Source organism: Pygocentrus nattereri, chromosome 1, assembly GCF_015220715.1.
Source record: "Pygocentrus nattereri isolate fPygNat1 chromosome 1, fPygNat1.pri, whole genome shotgun sequence".
Taxonomy (NCBI): domain Eukaryota; kingdom Metazoa; phylum Chordata; class Actinopteri; order Characiformes; family Serrasalmidae; genus Pygocentrus; species Pygocentrus nattereri.
In genome coordinates this window covers 52,662,109-52,687,080 of record NC_051211.1, presented here as the reverse complement: position 1 = coordinate 52,687,080, position 24,972 = coordinate 52,662,109, and the positions used below count along the sequence as shown (strand labels likewise).

The 24,972-nt window shown below is 42.1% G+C and overlaps 1 protein-coding gene across 4 annotated transcripts in view; it reads left to right on the top strand.

Annotated features, from left to right (window-relative positions):
- atp2b1a (ATPase plasma membrane Ca2+ transporting 1a) overlaps positions 1-24,972 on the top strand; it is a 71,683-nt gene that overhangs the window by 30,338 nt on the left and 16,373 nt on the right. For all 4 annotated transcript variants that reach the window (XM_037532168.1, XM_017711303.2, XM_037532248.1 and 1 more), the window contains 9 exons: positions 12,788-12,985; positions 13,116-13,373; positions 15,532-15,657; positions 18,435-18,599; positions 21,363-21,401; positions 23,104-23,259; positions 23,437-23,651; positions 24,131-24,373; positions 24,562-24,803. In XM_037532168.1, coding sequence (XP_037388065.1) covers positions 12,788-12,985; positions 13,116-13,373; positions 15,532-15,657; positions 18,435-18,599; positions 21,363-21,401; positions 23,104-23,259; positions 23,437-23,651; positions 24,131-24,373; positions 24,562-24,803 — 1,642 coding nt within the window. The remainder of the gene's footprint in view (positions 1-12,787; positions 12,986-13,115; positions 13,374-15,531; positions 15,658-18,434; positions 18,600-21,362; positions 21,402-23,103; positions 23,260-23,436; positions 23,652-24,130; positions 24,374-24,561; positions 24,804-24,972) is intronic.

The window sequence follows — 24,972 nt, the reverse complement described above, 5'->3', positions numbered from 1 at the left end:
TCGCGCCTGCCATCTGATTACTTCACGCGGTTAGAATTTTATTATTATTATTATTATTGTTGTTGTTGTTGTTGTTGTTGTTGTTGTTGTTGTTGTTGTTGTTGTATCCAATTAAGTTTTTCCAGGTGAAAAGTACATATTTGATCCTTTCCATAGCCAAATGTTTTAAAACGGAGCAATAAAATAAAAGCCAGGAGACGAGACTGGGTGAGTGGAGTCGCTACAGCTTAGAAAACCCTTGAGGGACCCGCCCCAACGACGGGAGGGGAACTGCCCCAGTGACAGTGTAGTATCTTTATTTCTGAGTGCAGTGAGAACGGGCAAGAGTTGCTCTACTTCCACTTTTCCGGAACATTTATTCCTGGGCAAAAACATGGGCCAAGCCTGAAATGGCAAAAGCTTTTAATGGTCTTACCAAGAAAACATTAAACAAATAGATGAAGTATCTTAGACTGGGGTGTTTTTCCATTTGAGTTTAGTGGTGAAGTACTGAGGGTAAACTTGCAGAACTTTTTCTTTTACAGATAAAAGTCCGTATTTTTCCTCTCAGCTCCGACGGATTAGTTGGTGTTAAATGCTGCAGAGCTAGTTTGTACAGAGCCCTGCTGGCGACATCCTGAATAAATAGAAATAATGTGTGGCCATGAAGGCCTAGGAACAAGATAATTAAGTCGTGGCCACAACTTGGTAAAGCGTGGGAACAAGATCCTAATGCGTGGCCACAACTCAGTATGTCGTGATCTCCTTCCCACGCCTTACTAAGTCATGGCCATGCATTAGGATCTCGTTCCCACGTGTTAATAAGTTGTGGCCACGCATTATTTTTATTTATACAGGATGTCATCAACGGGGCTCCGTAAGTTTGTGTTTAATATGAGACCAAAATATTCTCTAGAGTTTACATCTGGATCCTGACCAGCCCAAAACCACCAGTAAAAGACGGAGTTTGGGTTTGGCCCATTGTTTTGCCTGGGAGTGTGTGTGTATTACAAGGTGTCATACACTCCGAGTCCTTCTCCAGCTAAATCTATAAAGGCTCCAGAGAGAGTGCATGACCTGTTACATGCGTGTCCCAAACTCTGGTGACTCGCAGAAATCCAGAAAAGACAGAGTTTTAACATGAATGTAAAACCCCCAGGTGAGCAAGCCAGGGGCGCCAGGGGCCAGGAGAACCTCCCTCAGAGCTGAGGAAGAAACCTTGGGAGGAAGCAGGCTCACTAGGGGGACTCGTCCTCCTCTGGTCAGACTACCTACAGAGTTATTATACTACTAATATTAATAGCAGTAGTATTAGTAGTAGTAATAGCTGGGAGTCTATGAGAACATCAGTGTAGGGTGGGCAGCCAGTCCAAGGCAGGTGGCGGTAGCTGGGGCGTGGGCAGCTGGTCTGAAGTGGGCAGCAGGAGAGCTCGACAGTCAGTCGTCCTTCAGTCCAGCCAGACAGGTGGGCGTTTGTTTACTTGGAAAAAAGGCAGGGAGAGGGAATTAGTTTTAAGTACATCTTATTAAAGGTGAACTCCACCGATTTTGCAGAATTACTTATCCAGTGGTTTAGGTGTGAACAAAATCAGTGTTTCGGCGTGAGATGCGTCTTTCCAGAGAAATTTACGGTCAGAATTTTTCACCATTTGTAGTACTAGGAACCAGACGTCCAAGCATTTAATGGCTCTAAAAGCTACATCCCGTTATTTTATTAACAAAGCGTTATGAATGTGTGGCTTGATGCCTGATGCCTTTTTGGCCTAAAATGTATCCCTGTTACTCCAGGATTATTTCAGTGTTTCCTGTGAAAACCGCATCTCATCTGAGATCAGTGCACGCAGGCTAACGTGCTTTGGTAGTTACTGGCCTGTAGCTACGGCCGTTCAACACCAGTGTTGTGTCCAATTCAGTTCCTCCTCAAATTCATGCTCCCTTTGACAAATCAGGTCTTCGGGCGGCCGCGTTCGCTCAACACTGGAGCTATGGAAAGCGAAAAGGTTTCTGCAGCAGCTAAACTCACCCATTCGGGGCCAAACAGTACAAAAAGTATTAATCACAATTGTTTACTTATTTTTTTGTAATTTGCTGTTATCAGCATGACGTGTAAAACCTTATGACACGCAAGTTCACTGGTCAGTTTGGAGAGCAGATAAACTGGTTGTATAAGGACGTCTGGTTCCTAGTACTGCAATGGTGAGCAGCTCTGATTGAAAGGCACATCTCACACCAAACTAAACCATTAAATGATTAAGTAATTTAGCAAAATTGGTGGAGTTCCCCTTTAATTGAGAATATGAGGAAATGCATGTGAGTACAACCCTGCAGAATTAGTCATAATTTCAGTGAAACTACACGTCAGATGCTTTTACAAGCACAAGACAAGAAAAAAAAGAAAAGATGTGTTGGGTTCTGTGTTCTAACCCGGCGTGACGAACACGGTCTGCTCCTGAAGACGTTCTCATTTGCACAGGATTGTTTTAACTTATAAATAGGAGTGAAACGCTCAGTCTGCACAGCCCCTGTTTTTGTTTGGGCGCATTGCTGTACGCTGTGTTTTTGCAGAGATACTGCGTCTAAACTTGGTGCGATGCTGAGTCAGAACAGAGCTGGACTGCATGGGAAAAGTTCTGCGGCGATGAGAGAGCATTCCAGTAGGTTTCGTCATGCTCCACAGTCTGAGAGAGCTGTGCCAGAGAGGCGTTCAGCAGTCCGGCTATCAGGCCTGCACTGATAAGACAGATGAGTTTTGCACCGCTGCCTCCGCTCGACAGTAGCACTCCACCAGGGAGCCGTGCTCTTATGACACACTGTACGGCTTAATCAGCTCATTCAGGTTTAGCACAGAAAATTAAGCAGTCGGTCAAGATTACAAGAGCTTTGGGCTGCTGGAGAAGAGATTTCTGATTAGTAATAATGGGCCGTTTCTCAGTTTAAAGCTCAATGTTTTTTAATCTTGTTGCTCTACCAAGTCGTGCTTTTGTAGACTGTTGGATGGATCTGTCCCATAATACACCTGAATCCCATTGGTGCACGTTTTTAATGTTTTTTTTTTTTTTTGGCAATTTGGAATACAGAGCTGCAAAGGCCACCAAGCTATTAACACTCACTGGCCACTTTATTAGGCTGGACCTCCTTTTGCCTTCAGAACTGCTTTAATTCTTCGTGGCAGACTTTCAACAAGGTGTTGGAAACGTTCCTCAGAGATTCTGGTTGGTTATTTGAGTTCCTGCTGCCTTTCTATCATCTGGAACCAGTCTGCCCATTCTCCTCTGACCTCTCACATCAACAAGGCATTTTCGTCCACACAACTGACCGCTCACTGGATATTTCCTCTTTTTCTGACCGTTCTCTGCAGATCAGCAGTTTCTGAAATACTCAGACCAGCCCGTCTGGCACCAACAACCACGCCACGTTCAAAGCCCCTTAAATCCCCTTTCTTCCCCGTTCTGATGTTCGGTCTGCACTTCAGCAAGTTGTCTTGACCACCTCTACATGCCTGAATGCACCGAGTTGCAGCCGTGTGATTGGCTGATTAGCTATTTGTGTTAACGAGCAATTGAACCTAATAAAGTGGCCAGTGAGTGTAATGGTGGATTTTTAAAAGATTGTTGTTTATCATAGAAGGAAAAAGAATTAATGTTCACCTTGCGTTTTTTATGCGTTTTTTATGCGTTTTTTATGCGTTTTTTATGCATTTTTTTTTATGCGTTTTTTATGCGTTTTTTATGCGTGTTTTATGCGTTTGACGGTGCGCAGACTTTCCAGATTAAAGAGTACACCGAGGCCCACAAACAAATGACTAAGCAAGGAATTAAATCTATTCTGACCATTTTCTGATTATTTTTAGGTGCCGTTGACGACACGAGCAAAAATGTGCGCCTTAAAGTGGAAAGGAAGCCGTTTAAGCAGCTCTCGCTTCTTGCTTGGTCGTTGTTTAGCGTGGGCCTCTGTGTGCTCTTCAAACTGTGATCATCATAGAAGAAATCCAAACTAGCAATTAGGTAAAAAGATGGTTCTTCAAGGGTTCTTTAGAATAGAACTGAACCATTAACACTCAAATAAGCCTTTGCATGATTAAAGGGTTCTCTGCATCATGAAAGGGTTCTTCAGGTTGATGGAGAATGTGCTGTAGATGGTTCTACATAGCAGCTTTTTATAAAGGGTTCTATAGGCACCACAAAGGGTTCGTCTGTGGTTATGATGTCAAGCTTGTAACAGTAGGAGAACCCTTTTTGGTGCTGTTTGGGACCCTTTAGTGATGAAGTGTTGTTTGAATGTTAGTGGTTACAGTTGTCTTTACTTTTCTAAGAGGTGTCACATTGGACACTAATTTTACTGATGTAATGAACATTTAAAGGGTTGTTGTGAATGTATTTTTAGTCATTTTTCAAGCAGAAAATCGTTTTTGTCGTTGACTCTCTAGGTCCCGCATGGCACACTTGCCCTAAACCGCCTCTTCTCACCGTTTGTGTGATTATTTATTGCTCACAGCTCATTGAAATAAGTGACGCGGAGCAGGAGAGATTTTATTCTGATGAAAAACTACAAATAAATTTGCGGTTTTTTGGTTGAAACGTGCGCACAGGGAGTTCAGAGTCAGTCCCGTCCGTACAGAATGTAAATCAAATCCAGGTTCATTACAAAACTGATTAAGTAATCATGTTTAAATGATGATAAAATGTATAGCAAACACACAATAACAACTTCAGACTTTAATTAAAGTCACTGGCCAGTAGTTGAGTTTGACGTGGTGCTGTTTAAACTGCTAAGCGGTGCTGAAACTCCTCTCAGCGTTATAATGACCCTTTTGGCTGTGTGATTTGTACGCGGTCTGGTTTGTGTTGTTACTCCTGATTGTCTCAGAGGAACACCTTGGCTTTCAGTTGCCTGGTTGAATGGGTTGCTTTTCAGCCATTTGCCTTCAGGCAGTTTACTGTGGTCGGTGTCCGTTAAACAAATTAAGCGTTTTTTTCTTCAGCGTTTTGATTTTTATTTTTGTTTTGTGTAAAATAGACGAACTAGATTTTAAACTCCTCTTTAATTCTGCAGCCCTTTTTCTATACAGTACTGTGAGAGAGACTTGGACGCCCGAGACACATTTTCTGTTTGTGTAGTTTGTGATTATTTGCTGAGAAAAGTGTTAATATTTGAATAAACAAAATGTATAGAATATTAATTAATAATAATTTTATATATGTGTGTGTGTGTGTGTGTGTGTGTGTGTATGTATGTGTATATATATATATATATATATATATATATATATATATATATATATATATATATATATATATATATATATATATAATGTATGTGTGTATGTATGTATGTGTGTATGTATGTATGTGTGTGTGTATATATATATATATATATATATATATATATATATATATATATATATATATAATGAGTGATTTTCTGCATATTAGTGTGTTTCCCCATCTCCAAGCTTCTCCTCGAGGAAGTCCAGTATTATATGTAGTTAAAAAGCAGCTCCTGGTTTGACCAATCAGAGCTCAGTAAATTGAGCTCATGATGTAATTGATGATATTAACGAGTCTCTGTGGCGGCTGTGAAGGTGTCGAGGAAAAATATGGACCCGAGAAATTCTGGTTACTTTTTTATTGTTTTTCTGTTTATCTGAATTATGAATGTGACTTTATTCTGATGTATATTGTGATCAAATCACTGCTGAGCTAAACTGTTTAAAACTTTGTTTAGACGTCTAAAACTGTCTCACAGTGCTGTGAGTGGGCTTTATAGAATTGCCTGTCACTTGATTTCTATAGTTAAAAATGTCAAAAATCTAAATTAAGGCCCCTAAAAATGTTTCGCAGGACCAGTCAGTGACTCGAATGACCTGCCTTTATGGTCATCAGTCACTTCTCTGAGGTGTTGACTCATGCTGGTTTCAAAAGTTGTCCTTAAAAAAAAAAAACGGCCTCAGCCACAACTAAAATACCCTGTGGACACTCTCCAGTGCACACGGCATGCAGTTGCGTGTAACCTTAGATGTTTTGAGTGGTCTCGGGGGCTATAATGACTTGAACCTCTGCTCTGGTGGGCTTCAGTCTTCCCCCATCACTGGTGCTTATTTGGCTAATGCAAACACTGGGAGAAGGGAGGTGCTGTGGATAAATGGAGCCTTTGCTGTCAGAAGTTCTCGTTGGCTTTGGTGTGCATTATTGTGTTGTGGGCTAGTAGTGCAGTGGTCACTATCCTGCCCTTTGATTAGACTGTAAGACCTGAGTCATCAGCACCTCGGCTCACTCGTCATGTGAGGAAAGGCCGAGGCGGTGTGATCCCTGCTGCAGTTGCGTGCCCTTTGAGCTTGTGCGCTCACTTGAGACTAACAGCCACATTTTACTAGGACTGCAGATGTTTTGATAGTTGATTATTAATCTGAATTAATGGATTAATAATTGATTTATGGGTTTAAATGGGGGCTGTAGATGTGAAGAGCTGTACTGTTAACCAAGAACCATAACATGAAAACCACCTCCTCCTATCTACACTTACAGCCTGTAGTCCATCTGTTTCTCTGATACTCTGTTACCCTGTTCTTCAGTGGTCAGGACCCCCATGGACCCTCACAGAGCAGGAACTATTTGGGTGGTGGGTCATTCTCAGCACTGCAGTAACACTGACGTGGTGGTGGTGTGTTGTGCTGGTAGGATCAGACACAGCAGTGCTGCTGGAGGTTTTAAACACTGTGTCCACTCTATTAGACTCTCCTAGCTTGTCACAGGACGCTGCCCACAGGACGCTGTTGGCTGGATATTTTCGGTTCTTAGTCCAGCAGCGACAGTGAAGTGTTTAAAAACTCCAGCAGCACTGCTGTGTCTGATCCACTTGTACCAGCGCAACACACACTAACACATCACCACCACCACCACATCAGTGTTACTGCAGTGCTCAGAATGATCCACCACCCAAATAGTTCCTGCTCTGTGAGGGTCCATGGTGGTCCTGACCACTGAAGAACAGGGTAAAGGGGGTAGCAAAGTATCAGAGAAAGAGATGGACTACAGTCTGTAACTGTAGAACTACAGGTTTTTTTTTTTTGGTTTTAACTTTTAACCAGTTTAAGAGTTTAAGATGCCAGTTATGTAGTTAGCTAGGAAATATGTGTAACACTGACAGGATGAGCTGCCAAGTGTTTTGAAGTAGCTGCTGTAAACTGATATGCCTTATAATATCCCAGTGAATAGCTTCTGTAATGTAACGTGATGAGCTTTCGGGACGTTGGTTCACAGATCACGGCGTGAGCTGCGCGTCCTCAGGGGGAGTTTGGCTCGTCAGAACATCACCCTGGAGGGCAAGCCACTGTTTACTGGTTGTTATGCTACTTCAGCATGCCCACTTTGAGCGGTGGTGGCAGGTAACTTTGTGCTTATGTGAAAAGCTCAGTCAGACTCGCGTACGTTGTGTCTGACTACTTGACCTTACCCTTCATTTTAAGTCCTCCCAGTCTGCTCACAGAAGTACGACTCTTCAAGGAAATTGTGGTTGGTTAGTGTAGTGGGTCACACCTCTGCCTTCTACGCTGTAGACTGGGGTTCAGTCCCCACCTTGGCAAACACCCTACACTATACCAATAAGAGTCCTTGGGCAAGACTCCTAACACCACCTTCGCCTGCCTGTGTAAAACGGTCAAATTGTAAGTCGCTCTGGATAAGAGCGTCAGCCAAATGCCGTAAATGAAATTGCTGCGCTCTTCGTCTTAAGTCGTTGACTCTAAACTGGAAACGTTAATATTTCCGATGTCGATGCTTCATGAAGGTAGTTATATTAAATCGCCGCTGTCGGAACAAAACCTCGTATCTCCGAAACGGAAACTTTACAGGAGAAGGAAAAGATGTGCTCTGCTTTTAATGTGAGTCAAAGGAAGCAGAGATTTTTCCGAGTAATTTTGGGTCATTTCTTTTGGTCCAATCATCATGGATTTTACACGCGGTGTAAAGGACAACGGATATTTTCAAATGATGTCAAAAACTGGAAAACGACAAAAATGGAGATTCTGACATTTGTGTCCAAATTTGTCAACAGGAAGTTTAGTCTAGATCAGGTTTTGTCTGGTTGTGACTCCAAATGTGAGTCCGAATGACTCAGTGTGGGCTAGAATGAAAGTATATGTAAATCTATAGAGGAAGCTGCAGAGTGAGTGAGAGAGTACAATGGCAGCTAGACAGAGAGGGAGATGAGGCATAGCTGAACTCTGGCTGTGGATTGCTGAGTAATGAGGAGCATTGTCATGACAATAGGCTGTGCTGACCAGGCTGGTCACCTGTTTGCCACGCAGGGGCCGACCACATATGCATATATACTCCCGTGCACGTCTCTCGGCAGCTCAACTAGGTCAGAATCCAGAATTCCCAGCAACAGTCAGTCGTCATTGTCTCAGAGCTGGTGGAAAGTGTGAATTTTTCCCCTCCAGCTCTGAATAAACGCTCTAAAGCCCCCACCTGGTGAACTGTTTTGAATACAACTTCATTTGAACAGACAGGGTTATGTAAATGAAGGACTGAGAAGCCTTTCCTGTGCATCGGATTAGGCTGCGAGAATGTACAGCTGCCTCGCATACAATGTTGAAAGCGCTGCTGGGTGATTTTAGTCCCTTCCGAATCTGCCTGGTCAGTTTTCACGGACTTTTTACTGATTTATACACTCACCGGCCACTTTATTAGTTTTTCTGAGCCAATAAAAACGTATTGCCCATATACACTTTATTAGGTACACCATGCTAGTAAAAGGTTGGACCCCCTTTTGCCTTCAGAACTGTCTTAATTCTTCGTGGCAGACTTTCAACAAGGTGTTGGAAACGTTCCTCAGAGATTCTGGTTGGTTATTTGAGTTGCTGTTGTCTTTCTATCATCTGGAACCAGTCTGCCCATTCTCCTCTGACCTCTCACATCAACAAGGCATTTTCGTCCACACAGCTGACCGCTCACTGGATGTTTCCTCTTTTTCGGACCGTTCTCTGTAAACTCTAGAGATGGTTGTGTGTGAAAATCCCAGTAGATCAGCAGTTTCTGAAATACTCAGACCAGCCCGTCTGGCACCAACAACCACGCCACGTTCAAAGTCCCTTAAATCCCCTTTCTTCCCCGTTCTGATGCTCGGTCTGCACTTCAGCAAGTTGTCTTGACCACCTCTACATGCCTAAATGTGTTGAGTTGTGGCCGTGTGATTGGCTGATTAGCTGTTTGTGTTAAGAAGCAACTGACCAGGTGTACCTAATAAAGCGGCCGGCGATTGTAGACTCTTTACTACTGTAATACAGACTGTAGAAATACTACCAAGCTGTATTAATCCTGTGCCAGTTGACACGTCAGTGTAAAAACTGCTACATTTTATATGGAAGAGGAGTCTTCATGGTTTTCTGTATGTTTGTAGGTGCACACTTGATGCACATACTGAAAAAAGATGGTTCTTTAGTAAAGAACATGGTTCTACATAGAGCCATGAACGCTAAAAGAACCCTTTGCATGATTAAATGGTTCTTTGTGTGGTGAAATGTTTCTTCAGATTGATGGAGAACGTGTTGTATGCGGTTCTATATAGAGCCTTTTTGAGTCTGTAGCGCCACAGTGTTCCGTTATCCTAACAAGCTTGACATCATAACAATAGAAGAACCCTTTTTCTAGAACCGTTTTCTATATAGAATAATATACGACACGTTCTCCATCAATCTGAAGAAAGATGTAATGATGCAGTGAACCCTTTAATTATACATAGGGTTCTTTGAGTGTTCTTGTGTTTATATAGAACCATTTACTTTACTAAAGAACCCTTGAAGAACCATCAGTTTTAAGAGAGTAGGACCGTACATATCAGTTTGATTTGTGCCTAAAAGAACACAACTCTTCCTTAAGTCTACATCAAGTGTACACTGACAAACATGATGACCCAGTCCCATTTCTTCTTCTTACCCCTGCCCCCTGTTTTTGAGGGTCTCCTTGCCCCTTTGGAGCTGAGTTATGAGGGGTGGTGGTTGAAATTGTCCTCTATGAAATGAGACCCTCAAATAAAGAAGAGCATCACTTCATTATCAGCTACCAGCGCTGCTCTGTAGGCGACCCTGCCCGTCTGCAGGGACAGCAGAGGAGGGGAACGTTCAGCTCCTCACTGCTGGGCTTTAGTTACATTTAGGGATCATAAGCCTTCAAAGAGGGGCGCAATTATTTATTATCACCCACCACTAATTCTTCAGTGATATGAAGCTGAAGTCAGATATTAGTCAGCTTCTCGTTTCAGTTTTCCCGTTCCACCTTAAATAATCCAGCTGTACTGATGCCTGCGGCTCCAGAATGTAACTGCTGCTCCATTTAAGGTGGAACGGGAAATTTAACTAGCTAGTTACCAAGACATCAGCAAACTACTAGTGATTTTTAACGCCTCTTATGAAGAAAAAGAACATAATGCGCTAAAATAACATTAACCGCTATATTGTCTTAGTTAATATTAATTATTTGAGGGGTCTGAGGGGTGGGACTAAGTAGTAGGGGGGGGCCTAAAACGCCAGGAAACGTTGACCGTTGAGTGTTAATTCCCAAACTAATGCCTGTGTTAATGACATTGCATACAGATGGTTAGAGTAAACAAATTAAGGACTAAATTAAATGTTTTGGCTTTTTTGTCGTTGTTGTTTTGTTTTGCTCCTTACTTTGAGCGCAGGCAGTGCAAAACCATGTACCTAGGAAATCATATCCCATGCAAATCATAAACATTACAGACGTCGTGTGGTAAAATTACTTCCCCATGTAGAACTAGTCCCACCTGAATTGTGCCCAAGACTCTGTTTAGGCTGTTTCAGCATTAAAATATTATTTGCATGTACATCCATGAAGGGCATTCTGATTCTTTATGGTTTTTGGCGACATCGTGACACTTTAATCAGCTCTGAAGGTTTTATGTCAAAGGGAAGCAAGAGGACCGTTCCATTGCTGTGTGCTGCATTGTTGCTCTTCACTTCGTGCCGTTTTGCTTCTTATAAAGTTTGTTAGGATGAGTTTCATTTGAGTTTTCATTGATTTGATTTGAAGGTATTTAAATGATGTTGAGGTTTGTTGGGTGGCTGTACCCGGACTGGTTGTCTGTTATGCAATAACGCCACAGGTAGTGGCCTGTGAAGAGTTTATTTAGTGCCCCTAGCCACTTGCTGGTGCAGTAGGCAGAGCTACTGCATGGTGGGGGTGAATGTCAGCGGCGCTCTTTGAATTGCGTAATAGCTGAGTGTGTAGATTGTGTGTCCTAATTTTTTTTATGGAAACGTGTTTAGTCTTCAGCTGGACTGTTTCATAAAGGCAGTGCAAGTCGTGTCGTTCATTTTAACGTCCAGAAAAGCCACAGCTGTGGAGTTCATGTGCCGTGTTTCCAGACGTACCGTCAGAGACCAGCCTTCATTCATTTCTTGTCAAAATGACCAATAATTACTAGTTATTCATCTTTCAGTTTCAGGAAAAATTGCAGAAAATTATACAGGAGCCTTTAAGAACAGAAGATACGTTTCCCCCTCATTATGTACTGTGCCCACCTTTTGCCTGTGTCAGCTTCCAGACTTTTCAAAGAAAAGTGCAGGGATTTGTTTCCAAACCTCCAAAGTTCAGTCTCAGAAGTTGGTTCAGCGTATTTCACGATCCAAGTAAACACGTTCAGTGACGTTGAGGTCTGGACTCTGGGCTGGTCAGTCCGTTGTTCTGGGAACGCCGGCAGCTTCTGTTTGATTTGCAAATTTTCTTCATTTTTGTCCATTTCCTTTTCACATAACGACGAGTTGTCTTCTCCCGGTGGAAGGATAGACAGAACCCTGTGGAGTTTTCAGATCTGTTGCTCTGCACCAAAGATTAAACTTGGTTCTAGACCACATGTGATTTGTCGCTCGCAGTCCAGGACTCAGTCAGCGTCCTCCTCTGGTGTCCCTGTATTGCATAAAGCCGTTGTGGAGAAGGGTCTAGCTACGGAGCCGCAGCACCGCGCTCTGAGCTCCAGATATGATGTCACGTGAAAATGAAGTGGCTTGCCATTTGTAACATGGAGAGTGCAGGAGACGTACGTGTAGATGCCGATTACAAGAGGAACCGAATGTTTCAGAAACCCCAAGATATCGATCTGAAGAACCATTTCACCAAAAACTAAGCGTGAATGGGTTCTATGTAGAACTCGGTCCTAAATAGAACCATTTCCTTTACTAAAGAACCCGTGAAGAACCTTCTTCCATCCTTTTTCAGAGTTTGTGGGTTCAAAACACCCGTAAAATAAGCCAAAACTGATGCATACCAGCAAGCTAATAAACACCCATTTCTTCAGAGTTCTCTTTATTTGCTTTATTCACAAAAAATAGTGTAGTGGGTAACACCTTTGCCTTCTGTGCTGTAGACTGGGGTTCAGTCCCCTGCTTGGGTCAGCACCTTACATTATACCAATAAGAGGCCTTGGGCAAGACTCCAAACACTGCCTTCACCTACCTGTGTAAAAATGATCAAACTGTAAGTCGCTCTGGATAAGAGGGTCTGCCAAATGCTGTAAATGTAAAAACGTCACATTAAAGTTCTCTTGAAAGGGCAGGAAAAGTGTGATCGCAATTCTGAAATGAGCCACTAGAGGCACACTTGCGCAGTGCTGCGGGTCTGCAGTTGGATACCACTGCCATTGAGCGGTGTTGTGAATCAGTTCTTATCTCCTGATATTCCCTCACGCGCTCTGCCTCAGATAGAACATGCATTGTTGTTGCTTTAAAATATTTCCATAAAAAGCTTCTAAAACTAATGTTGACTTTGTCTTTCTCTTTGTTTTTGTTTTACAGGTTTAAGTGGAAATCCTGCAGACATCGACAAAAGAAAATTAACGTTTGGACAGAACTTTATACCTCCGAAAAAGCCAAAAACATTTCTTCAATTAGTATGGGAAGCTTTACAAGATGTAACGTTAATTATCCTAGAAGTAGCAGCCATCGTTTCGTTAGGACTTTCTTTTTATAGACCTCCGGATTCAAGTAGTAAAAGTGAGTTCCCTTCTTTCGCTGAGTTCAGACGTCACTCTCTGCTTTGATTCGTAGCTCAGTTCATAAGAGCATTTTACATAGGAGCTGTTGGTGCGTTAGCTGATCATATGTGCTCTGTGTGTACATGTAGACTGCGGGGAGGGAACAGGAGGAGTGGAAGATGAAGGCGAGGCGGAGGCAGGATGGATAGAGGGAGCAGCTATCCTCCTGTCCGTTATCTGTGTGGTGCTAGTGACTGCCTTTAACGACTGGAGTAAAGAGAAGCAGTTCCGTGGCTTACAGAGCCGCATTGAACAAGAGCAGAAGTTTACAGTGGTCCGCGGTGGGCAAGTCATTCAGATCCCCGTGGCTGAGATTGTAGTTGGAGATATTGCACAAATCAAATACGGTGAGTTCACACACAAGTACTTGGGGCACAAACTAATATGTATATGTAATATATGTAAAATTTTTATGTAAATGAAACCTTTTCAGGTAGAGCAGCTTTTAGGCTGAACAGTCAGACCAACGTTTCCTGAGATACATCATCTCTAAGATGAGTTATGATTATCTGGCTGCACCAGTAGGTGGTCGAAATGATAATATTAGTCATAGAAAGGTAATATTCTTAATAATGTAGTATCTAATGTGTGTCACCGCCCACCACCCCCACCAATCACTGAGCAAAACAGTAGATCGGAGGCCCTAATACTGTGTCTCGCTCAGAAAATGGATTGTTTTCCACTTTCATGTTTATTTTTAATGACCTTCTTGGTGCCTGTAACACAGCACCGTTTTAAAAAACATAACCAACTCGCATTGAGATCGACAAGCCAAGTACAGCCTCCACGCTTACAATGAAGTCGCCCAAAGGGAACGCAGAGGGATGTTTATTTCCCCCTCATATGAATTCAGAGCAGTTCGTTTCATGACGTTTCACTCCCAGATTCATCAAAAAGATACTATAGAGATCATAAATGAGCTGCTCATGTTTGACACTTCGATGGCGTTTTAGGGCCAAAAATAAAAATAATAGACTTTGGGATTTACGTCATAATATTTTGATAGTAAAGTTGGAAAGTTATGGGCGTAAACCTTGATATTTTGAGAATGAAGTGGGCTAGCTGTAGGGGGAGCTGTCATAACGCGTCAGGACCTCGGGTGCTGTACTGGCAATGATGTGCCAGAAGAGACAGGCAGACTGAGTGTTTCTTTATGGGTGAAACTGGTGAAACTGGTGAAACTCCACCAACTCACCTCACATATACTCTCAAAATATTACAACTATGTTCTTGAAATATTACAACTATATACTCGAAATATTACAGCTGTGTTCTCGAAAATATTACAACTATGTTCTTGAAATATTACAACTATATACTCGAAATATTACAGCTGTGTTCTCGAAAATATTACAACTATGTTCTTGAAATATTACAACTATATACTCGAAATATTACAGCTGTGTTCTCGAAAATATTACAACTATATACTCGAAATATTGCAGCTGTGTTCTCGAAAATAATACAACTATGTTCTTGAAATATTACAACTATATACTCGAAATATTGCAGCTGTGTTCTCGAAAATAATACAACTATGTTCTTGAAATATTACAACTATATACTCGAAATATTACAGCTGTGTTCTCGAAAATATTACAACTATATACTCGAAATATTGCAGCTGTGTTCTCGAAAATATTACAACTATGTTCTTGAAATATTACAACTATATACTCGAAATATTACAGCTGTGTTCTCGAAAATAATACAACTATATACTCGAAATATTGCAGCTGTGTTCTCGAAAATATTACAACTATGTTCTTGAAATATTACAACTATATACTCGAAATATTACAGCTGTGTTCTCGAAAATATTACAACTATATACTCGAAATATTGCGGCTGTGTTCTCGAAAATATTACAACTATGTTCTTGAAATATTACAACTATATACTGGAAAATATTACAGCTATATTCTGGAAAATATTACAACTATATACTCGAAATATTACAGCTTTGTTCTCAAATATTACAACTATGTTCTTGAAATATTACAACTATATTCTGGAAAATATTACAACTGTATACTCAAATATTACAACTGTATTCTGGAAAATATTACAACAAAATATTATAAATTTATTCTCAAAATATACAGTATGACTTTTTATCTCAAAACATTATGACTTAATTCTTGAAGTCTGCTATTTTTAAATGATTTTCACAGTGGCGGTAAAACGCCGTCGTATGATACGGCCTCGTCCCACAAGCAGCTTTTATTTTGACACCTGTTTCGGTTATCGCCCCCTATGGGACAAGCTGTGACATTTCCACTCAAGCCACTTTGTAGGTAGTTCTTTTGAGGAGGTATGTGTAGCCCTTATTTAGCACAGAGCAACGTGTACAGGTTGTGCCCCGCTCTCCTTTAATTAGATGTGTGTTGGTTTTTCAATGCTGTTGTGTATTTACTTCATAAAAACCTGTAAATTAGTGATGTGCTTCTGTATTTGGGCTTTATATGACTCAATGTGATCCTTACTTACTTTTCTGTTGTACAGGTGACCTCTTACCTGCTGATGGAATTCTCATCCAAGGGAACGATCTCAAAATTGATGAGAGCTCTCTCACGGGCGAGTCCGACCATGTGAAGAAAACACAGGAGAAGGATCCTATGCTGTTGTCAGGTATCAGCCTCTCTCAGGTGTCAACATTCGCTGTGGCTCAGCGTGACACCGTAATGAATTATTTGCCATCTGGCCAACCAAATTTAATATCTTAACAGTGGGCGTGTTTACTCTTCTCTCTCCGGCTGTTTCTCCCTCCCTAATCGCTCCCATATTGCTTCTCCCTTACCTGCAACCCAAGTAGTATTTAATGACTGTAAGCCAGATAAAGTTTTGGGGCTGGAGGAATTAAAATAGCGGCTATTCATTAGCGCTATTCGGGAAGCTCGTTTCAGATGAGTATCCGGTTGCTCAGATACTTCTTTCCATACCTGGTCATCATGACTTCTTAAAGAGGCATGAATCCGCCAGCCTTTATCTCCAGCCAAACCCTTATGAAAGATTTAGCTGGGGGGGAACTGGACTCTGGCTTACAAGGCCCTACTGTCCTCAGTAGAGCAGTTGCTTGTGTCTCTCTAATCCCATTTTATGAAAGTTGGGTGAACCTCTAATAGATGGGGTTCTTATACGTTTCAGCACAAAGAACCTTTAAGTACTGAAATTAAGGAGCACTTGAAATTGAAACACCGGTTATGGCCAAATGACACTTTGCCCCGTTTCTTTCTGAATTTTTTTTCTCAGGTTGCTTTTTCTGCGGTTACGTTCGAGTTTAAAGGCATCAGCGGCATCAGGCCGTCAAGAGTTATAGTAGATGCTGGTCACTTAAGTCTCTACCTGAAATGTTGTATTAAATGCCATTGAATTTGTTCTGTATGGCCAGTAATTGAATTTTATATGACAAGGGATGCAGTCATATGAGACCTGTGGCCCGATGCTGATGTCTGCTGATACAGAAGCATTTATAAAGTGTAGAAATTGGAAATAAATCCACCTGGACTAGCATTACGCAGAATGCGTCGCAGGTTAAAATGCAATAAAATGAATACGGTTTAGTTTGCAGTTAGTAGATATATGTTTACACAGGAACCCAGTGTAGCAAACATTCTGCTTTTCTGGAGTACAATAAATACATTAAATATCGATTTAAAATACCACTCGGATCGAACCATCTGTCCAGCGTTGATGTACAGTGTTGTGCAAAAGGCTTAAGCGCCTAAGCAAATTGTTTGAAGCCATTTCTCTCAGCAGTAAATATTTCCTTACATAAAGTAGAAACTCCTGTATAAGCTTAGAAAAAAAAAACCATAAAATTAAAAGTTAAGTGGGGAAGGTGGATCCAAATCTCTCCTGGGCAGTCCTGGCTATCTTTTAAATAATTTTCTTCAGCAGCGAAGTGTGAATATAAGGTATTGATTAGTATGTAATCACTTCTTTTTGTGTTCTTGTGTTTATTCTAATATTTTTCTGATAGTTTTTCTAAGTGAAAAAAACTGGTTAGTGTCCAATTAAACAGCTTTTTAAATATTGGGGGAAAAAAAAAAATATATATATATATATATATATGAATATATAATAATATTCTTTCAGTGGCTTAAAGCTTTAGCACAGCACTGTTTATATTATTTTTAAGGAAATATCTGCTGATACTGGTATGATTATGATATCATATACAAACTCCAGTCAAATCACAGTTTTGTTGCTTTTTTTTTAAGTGAAATAACTCTACAGGGAACGCTCTGTAAATGCAATGTACAGTATTACTTAATTTTTATTATTATATCTGCTGAGTTGAGCATATTAGCAGGTTTTGGCAGAGCAAAACCTCGTATCTCCAAAATGTGAACTTCACAGGAGAAGGAAAAACATTCTTAATTTTGAAAAGTTGATGGAAATAGACTTTTTTTATTTTGTATATCAGTTTTTAGATTTATTTATTTATTTGTTTATTTGTTTGTTTGTGGAAAAAAAGTACAAAACGACAAAAATGCAGATGCGGGGTTTTGTTCTGACAGCAGCGATATTTGGAAAAATAACACATAATAAACAAAATGTGCCATAACATTTGCCCACACCACATTTTCAGATTTTATCCCGGTATTTTAAATTTCGCAAATCAGTGGTACTTGCACGTTTAGATTGTTATAAGTGTGTTAACTTATTTTATTTATTTGTTGATAGAAAATCAACAAAACCATATATATTTTTTAAAACTGTATTTTTTGTTTGTTTATTTATTTCCAATGTATTCATGTGGGAGGACATGTAAGCGTAAACACGCACACACAAACATCTGGCCAGGTGCACAAAGCTTTGCTTGCGTCTGTATAGAACATCTAGCAGATTTTGCCAGTCAAAGCAGATGAACTTTGACGTGAACTGACATTGTGGATGTACAGCGAAGAGCCACATGGGACAAAGTAGCAGACGGCAGCCAGCAGCATGTGAAACAACTGCTTCCCCACCAGAATGAAGGCCTTAATGGGCAGCGCTACCAGAACATCTGTGGTGGGGGTGGTTTTATCCCCACCAACCGGACCAGAGTTGTAACATCTGCCTCTTTTTACGTTCCCCCCCCCGAGAGTCCATTCACGCATGAGAGTCCCGTAGGACATGAGGCCCCGGCACTGGGACCTGGTCTTTCACCGAGAGCAGCGGCTTCCCTCTGACACTGCGAGAGGAGAGGGGCAGCAGTGCTGCATGAGGAGCTGTTTCTTTGGGTCATTAGGACATTACGGTCATCTGATGGTTCTTGATTGCTGAACACTCACAACCCATATTTAGGTGCCAGATACGCAGAAATCAGAGCGCACCCACAGCGCGTGTTTGTGTGTGTGTAGGCTGTTGTGTTTATTGCAGCCGAGTGCCGTGCCCTCACCTGTGTCTCATCCTGTCTACAGGTACCCATGTCATGGAGGGCTCTGGAAAAATGCTGGTCACTGCTGTCGGAGTCAACTCCCAAACTGGAATCATCTTCACCTTGCTAGGGGCTGGCGGGGAAGATGACGAAGACGAGGAAAAGGAGGAAAAGAAGAAAGAAAAAGAACGGAAGAAGGAGAAGAAAAGTACGCTGGTGTTACTTAAATGTCCTCAGCTCTCTGGCCTGGTTTTAAAATAGATCAGCCACATTAGTCACTCGCCTTTCAGCCTGTAGTTGAGGTGGCGACAGTATTCGCATAGCGTAACAAAGAAAAGCTGTTATCTAATTTGGGCGTGCCAGCAAAGGAAGGGAGAACATGAAGGTCGACTGCTCGCTGCTCACATGACTGCTTTTCACGGTGCTGCTGCTGATTTCGCTCGCTTGCTCATGGATGGTGTTTCGGTGTGGTTTTGGCCTCATTTTGGCGTCACAAATCCTGAAATTTAGAGCCAATATCTACAGAATGAGCTCAGCCGAATGAAACGGCTTACGTCTTTTATTTGCCCTCTAACAAACAAGCCTCTTTGTTGTTCAAAACATTCCTGTGGCTCTGCTCGGCTTTCCAAAGAAGTGCTTTGAGCTATTGCGCAATTCGTGAAGATGATGTGATGTTTATACCAAATATAGTTCCTCATTTGATTGCTGGTGCACATGTTTACCTCCTTTATCTAGTCTTTGTTGGTTGTTTTCTTGGTTCGTGTTTGGAAAAAGCCATTTGTCTTTATCAAATTGATGCTTTACAAGAAAATACAATTTAAGTGATGCCTGCTGTTGCGCATAACGAGTCAGTTGTTCCTTCTGTTGAGTCACACGAGGCCAGAATATCTTTGCACCATTTCGCGTGTTCACAGATTAAATTCACACGCTGCAAGAAAATTCGATTTTGGCAGGTGAAACGATCTTAAATCTAGAAATTCTCTAATATGGCTAATGTTATTCTCGGTTTGAGATCATAGGATAATTTGACTTGTTTTAAGGTTTTTTCAAGCACATTTTTTGAAACATGCGCAATTGTCTGTCAATATAAATCTAAAACAAGTAAACAAATGTCTAACTACATAGCACAATCGTATTCGGGGCAGTCGTGGGCTGGAGGTTAGGGATCCAGCCTCGTGACCGGAAGGTCGCCGGTTTGATCCCCAGAGCCGACAACACATGACTGAGGTGTCCTTGAGCAAGACGCCTAACCCCCAACTGCTCCCCAGGCGCTGCGGATTGGGCTGCCCACCGCTCTGGGCAAGTGTGCTCACTGCCCCCTAGTGTGTGTGTGCTCACTAGTGTGTATGTGGTGTTTCACTTCACGGATGGGTTAAATGCGGAGGCGAAATTTCCCCATTTGTGGGACTAATAAGGGTCACTTAATCTTAATCTATTCTTCTGGCAACAATCTCAAAATGAGAAATATCAGATGCATTGACTACCATTGACTGCATTGACTGGTTGGTTAGTGTAGTGGGTAACACCTCTGCCTTCTACGCTGTAAACTGGGGTTCAATCCCCCACCAGGGCGAGCGCCCTACACTATACCAATAAGAGTCCTTGGGCAAGACTCCTAACACCACCTTGGCCTACATGTGTAAAAATGTGCAAATTGTAAGTCACTCTGGATAAGAGCGTCAGCCAAATGCTATAAATGTAAAATGTACTTTTAAGATGGGGTTTTTTTTTTTGCCGCACACAGATTTTTATTTTGTTTCAACCTCTTGTTGATAGTAGTTGATTAGCCAAGCCATATTTTGTGTTTTACTTTTTGCTGTTGTAGTTTTAGACTGAAGCTAAAAGTCCTCCGAAGGTAATAAGTAGTGTAAGCTTATGATCTCCAGTTAGCTTCATGCCGGCTCTAGGCTGAAATCATCATCCACTTGTCTTAAATTGTCGAGTTATGAAGTCATTTCGAATGGATTTAATTATGCGGCTCCGTAGTTGACCTCATAGTTGTTCAGCCAAGATTTTTTCTGAAATGAAGGGTATTAATAGCAAGCATGTCCCTCTTTGCTGCAGTAACAGCCTCTACCCTTCTGGGAAGGCTTTACACTAGGAGCTGGAACATTTGCTGTGAGGATTTGATTGCATTCAGCCACAAGAGCGTTAGTAAGGGCGCCTGTTAATGTTAGGTGATCCCAAAGATGTTAGATGGTGCTCCGTCACTCCACTGCTCCTCAGACCAGTGTTATGGAGATTATACAAGCTGTAGGCCCACGTCAGAAACTGGAACGCCCTTAGCTTCTGTAATTAGAAAGCATGCCTTGATGCTTTTGGTGATGCGGTGTATATTTGGATTCAGGAGAGGCAAGTGTTGACCGTTTCAGCGTGCGATGGTTTATGTACTCCTCCTTTCAAATGCAGATTAGTTTCACCCCTGGTTTATGTTTGTTTTGCCACTGCAAACCTGCAGGGATCAAATGGACCCAGGATTATTTTTTTTATATTCATCGTTCTCCAGTCTGGTAAACATTCATGATGTCTTATTTACACAGAAAACATTCACATCTCTAATTGAGTGTATTTCGAGGACTTCTGCTGCGCTCCATTAGCTAACGGCCTTTTAATGAATTTCAGCAGCTTCCTGCTCAGATGTGGGAGCAGTTCAAATTAAAGCCTCTAGATATTTTAATAGTCCAGTGCTCACAGAGGTTGGGGCAGCAGTTGTGGTTCGGCGAGCGCACGGTCGTGCGGACGGGTGTGTCTTCTGGTCTGGCGCGTTTTCGTACTCTAGCGAGGCCCCAGCGCACATCTGCTTTCTTACCCTTATGAAAATTCAAGGCGCTGTCGCTCACTCTATTAAATCAACGATGGCATTTGCATAATTGAAAATGTGTTTGAATGAGTCACAGTCATCTCCGGCAACATGGTCCCTACTTACAAAATAAGTTCTGGGATGTTTCTGATGCCTTCTTTCTCTCCACAGACAAAAAGCAAGACGGCTCTGCAGAGAACAGAAAGAAAGGTGAGCAACCCTATTGACTTAACTGCGTAATGAACGGCATATTGGCTTAGCTGACAGCCTCTGAGGTGCTGCAGCTTGCATTAAAACCATTCCCTCAACCCATTAGTACTATTGGATAATCATTAAAGCTGGCCTGTTTGCGTGGCCTTTGTGACCGTATGTAAGGTGGAGCCTCCACTGCTGTGGTGTTTGTGCAGCTATACAGAGAAAAGTGAAGCTTGTGCTACTGATGACAAATTCTGAGTTATTGGCTCTGTATTTGGTGGAGAAACAGGACTATATGTGTGCTGCCTGTAGAGCCTCTCTCACTGCCATGCTGCCAGGAATGAGGTTTAATCCCTCAGACTAGGATTATAGCCCTGTGAGTGGAGAACAGACTCGCCACGCCACAGCAGAATATCACAGAACTCTCATTACACGCAAACCGGGCCCTGCATATCTTTTATGTCTCGCAAGTCTTTCATGCTTCTGCTGTAGTGCAGCACCCAAATCAGCAGCGCTGGTCCAAGTAATGTGTGAGTGAAGTGAATAAGAAATATTAAAGATCTGTTCAAATATAAGCAGTTTTTTTTCTTGGGAACACTACTTTTCAGACGACTTTAAGGCCCAATCCCATTTCATGCGCGTTCACGTCTAGGGGTAGGGTGTCCCGATTCTTGTTGAGATAGAGGGGTAGGGTGAAGTGTTGGGGCTACATGGGCCTCCAAACGGAGATTTTTCAGAGACTCCAAACAGAGAGATATGAGGAAAAAAAGAAAAACTGGCAAGACGGCTGAACAAGAGACCGAAGAATCTGAGTATTGTCTTAGTTTAATGTCTTTTTCAGTGTATTATGGTCGTTTTCTTCATAACAAGCATAAAGAATCGCTAATAGCCTGCTGATGTTTCAGTAGCTAACTTTCCCGTTCCACCTTAAATAGTCCAGCAGTTTCAACACCTGAAGTGCCAGAATGTAACTGCTGCACTGTTTAAGGTGGAACAGGAAAATGTGAACAAGAATCTGGAGAATCTCTGACTTCAGCTTCATATCACTGAAGAATTAGTGGGGGGGTGGTAATAAATAATTGCCCCCCTCTTTGAAGGCGTATGATCCCTAAATGTAACTAAAGCCCAGCAGTGAGGAGCCTGAACTTTCCCCTCCTCTGCGGTCACTGCAGACGGGCAGGGTCGCCTACAGAGCGGCGCTGGTAGCTGATAATGAAGTGATTGTGTTTTTTTTTGTTTGTTTGTTTTTTTGTTTTTTTTTATTTGAGGTTTGTTTCATTCCATAGGGCAAGATTTCAACCACTACCCCTCGTAACTCAGTTCAGAGGGGTTAGAGTGACACTCAAACAAGGGGTAGGGGTAAAAAGAGGAAATGGGGTTGGGTCTAAGTGTCTGTTAGTGACCAGAGTCCTTGGGCTACTCCTGCGCTCCACATTTTTGTGTTTTCCCTGCTTGGTTCAATTCAGCAAGAACTCGTTAATAGCTGCTTAATTGGATCAGGTGTATTGCAGCAGAGAACATGCAAAGTACAAGGCAGCAGATTTCCTGGACCAGGTTTGGGCAAATAACACAGTGGGAGTTTCTGCTTAGACTTTTTATAAGCCTGTTAAATACAATTGTGTCTGTAAACGTTGATGTAGTTCTTTTTAAATCATTTCTTCTCAGTTTGTATATTTCTGTAACCCTTCTCTACTTTGTTCTCTCTCTGTGCCTACAGCTAAAGCCCAGGACGGAGCTGCGATGGAAATGCAGCCGCTGAACAGTGATGAAGGGGCAGATGCAGAGGAGAAGCGGAAAGCCAACTTGCCAAAGAAGGAGAAATCCGTTCTTCAGGGGAAGCTGACCAGACTAGCCGTCCAAATCGGCAAAGCAGGTCATCACTGAATTCTACTCCTCTTTACTCCCGTCTTTAGTATTTGCTGTGCCTGTCTGTGACCCTGTTCTGTCCTTTCTGAAGCTGATGCCATGTTGGTTTGGGCAGGGGGTCTGTTGTTTGGTTGACCTAACCCAGCCCTAGTGTTAAGGGTGTGCTTGTTTCATTTCTGTGCAGGTCTGGTGATGTCTGCCATCACCGTCATAATCCTGGTGGTGCTGTTTATAGTGAACACCTTCTGGGTGCAAGGCCTTCCCTGGGAGAAAGACTGCACACCCATCTACATCCAGTTTTTTGTGAAGTTCTTCATCATCGGTGTGACCGTGCTGGTGGTGGCTGTCCCTGAGGGTCTGCCTCTTGCTGTTACCATCTCGCTGGCTTACTCTGTCAAAGTATGTCCCTTCAGCTGTTTCTAAAAGCAGCTTAAAGCAGGTAGACAGCTCAATAGTCTCCATGACCTGTCCTGACATGCTACCTTAAAGCCAGCACAACATGTCTTTGCCAGGGTCGTGGTTGGACAACACCTGCTCATCCACTAATCAGATCGTTTTAGTCATTCTGGTCTGGCATCCCCACTTTCCTTAAGCAGCACTCAACTTACCGGTCCTCGCCTTTCATCCTTTCATTGTGCATAACTGTAGTAACACTGTTCGAGGCTTGTTTGTCAGCCATTGGATTTCTGACTTTGTTTGGGGATTTTAGGATTTCTCCTATTTAATCTTGCACTCAATCTGTTTATATTGCACATCTCCCCACCCCCACCTCCTAATTTTTATTTATTTATTCTATTTTGTATTACTTATTGTTGTTTTTGTTTTTTTGTTTTTTTATCATTATTTTTCTTTTTTTCTTTTTTTTCTTTTTTTTTTAGAAAATGATGAAAGACAACAATTTGGTGAGGCATTTAGATGCCTGTGAGACCATGGGCAATGCAACTGCCATCTGTTCGGATAAGACAGGCACTCTGACCATGAACAGGATGACTGTCGTGCAAGCGTACATCGCAGACAAGCACCACAGGAGGGTCCCTGAGCCGGAGGTCATCCCTGCCAGCATCATGGATCTGCTCGTTCTGGGCATCAGTGTCAACTGTGCTTACACAACCAAGATCATGGTGAGTACACCTGCATCCATTTTTCACAGAATAAGCCCGCAGTGTTTATTTAATTACGTCAGAGTTTTAGGAACAACTGTACTAGGCTTTTAGTTTCATATTTATTTTTTTACTTTATTAAGCTTTGCTACACGTGTTGCTTCTAGTTGTTATCTTTTTTTTTTTTCTTTTTTTTTCTCGTCCCTCAGCCCCCTGAGAAGGAGGGCGGGCTGCCTCGTCAGGTGGGCAACAAAACAGAATGTGCCTTGCTTGGCTTAGTGTTGGACCTGAAAAAGGACTATCAAGCAATCCGCAACGAGATCCCTGAGGAGAAGCTCTACAAGGTTTACACCTTCAACTCTGTCAGGAAATCCATGAGCACCGTGCTGAAGAATGCTGATGGAAGCTTCCGCATGTTCAGCAAAGGAGCCTCGGAAATTCTACTCAAAAAGTAGGCATCCTTCAAACCCAAAGCCCAGCTCTAACTTTGAGCTTTGGAAGCTCAGTTGTGCCTTAAGACGTCTTTAAGTTTGGGAACAAACCGTGTCAGTAGGCTCACTAAGCAGACCAAATGCTTTGTTCCTTTCCTAAAGCTTATCAGCAAGATATTGATGGATTTT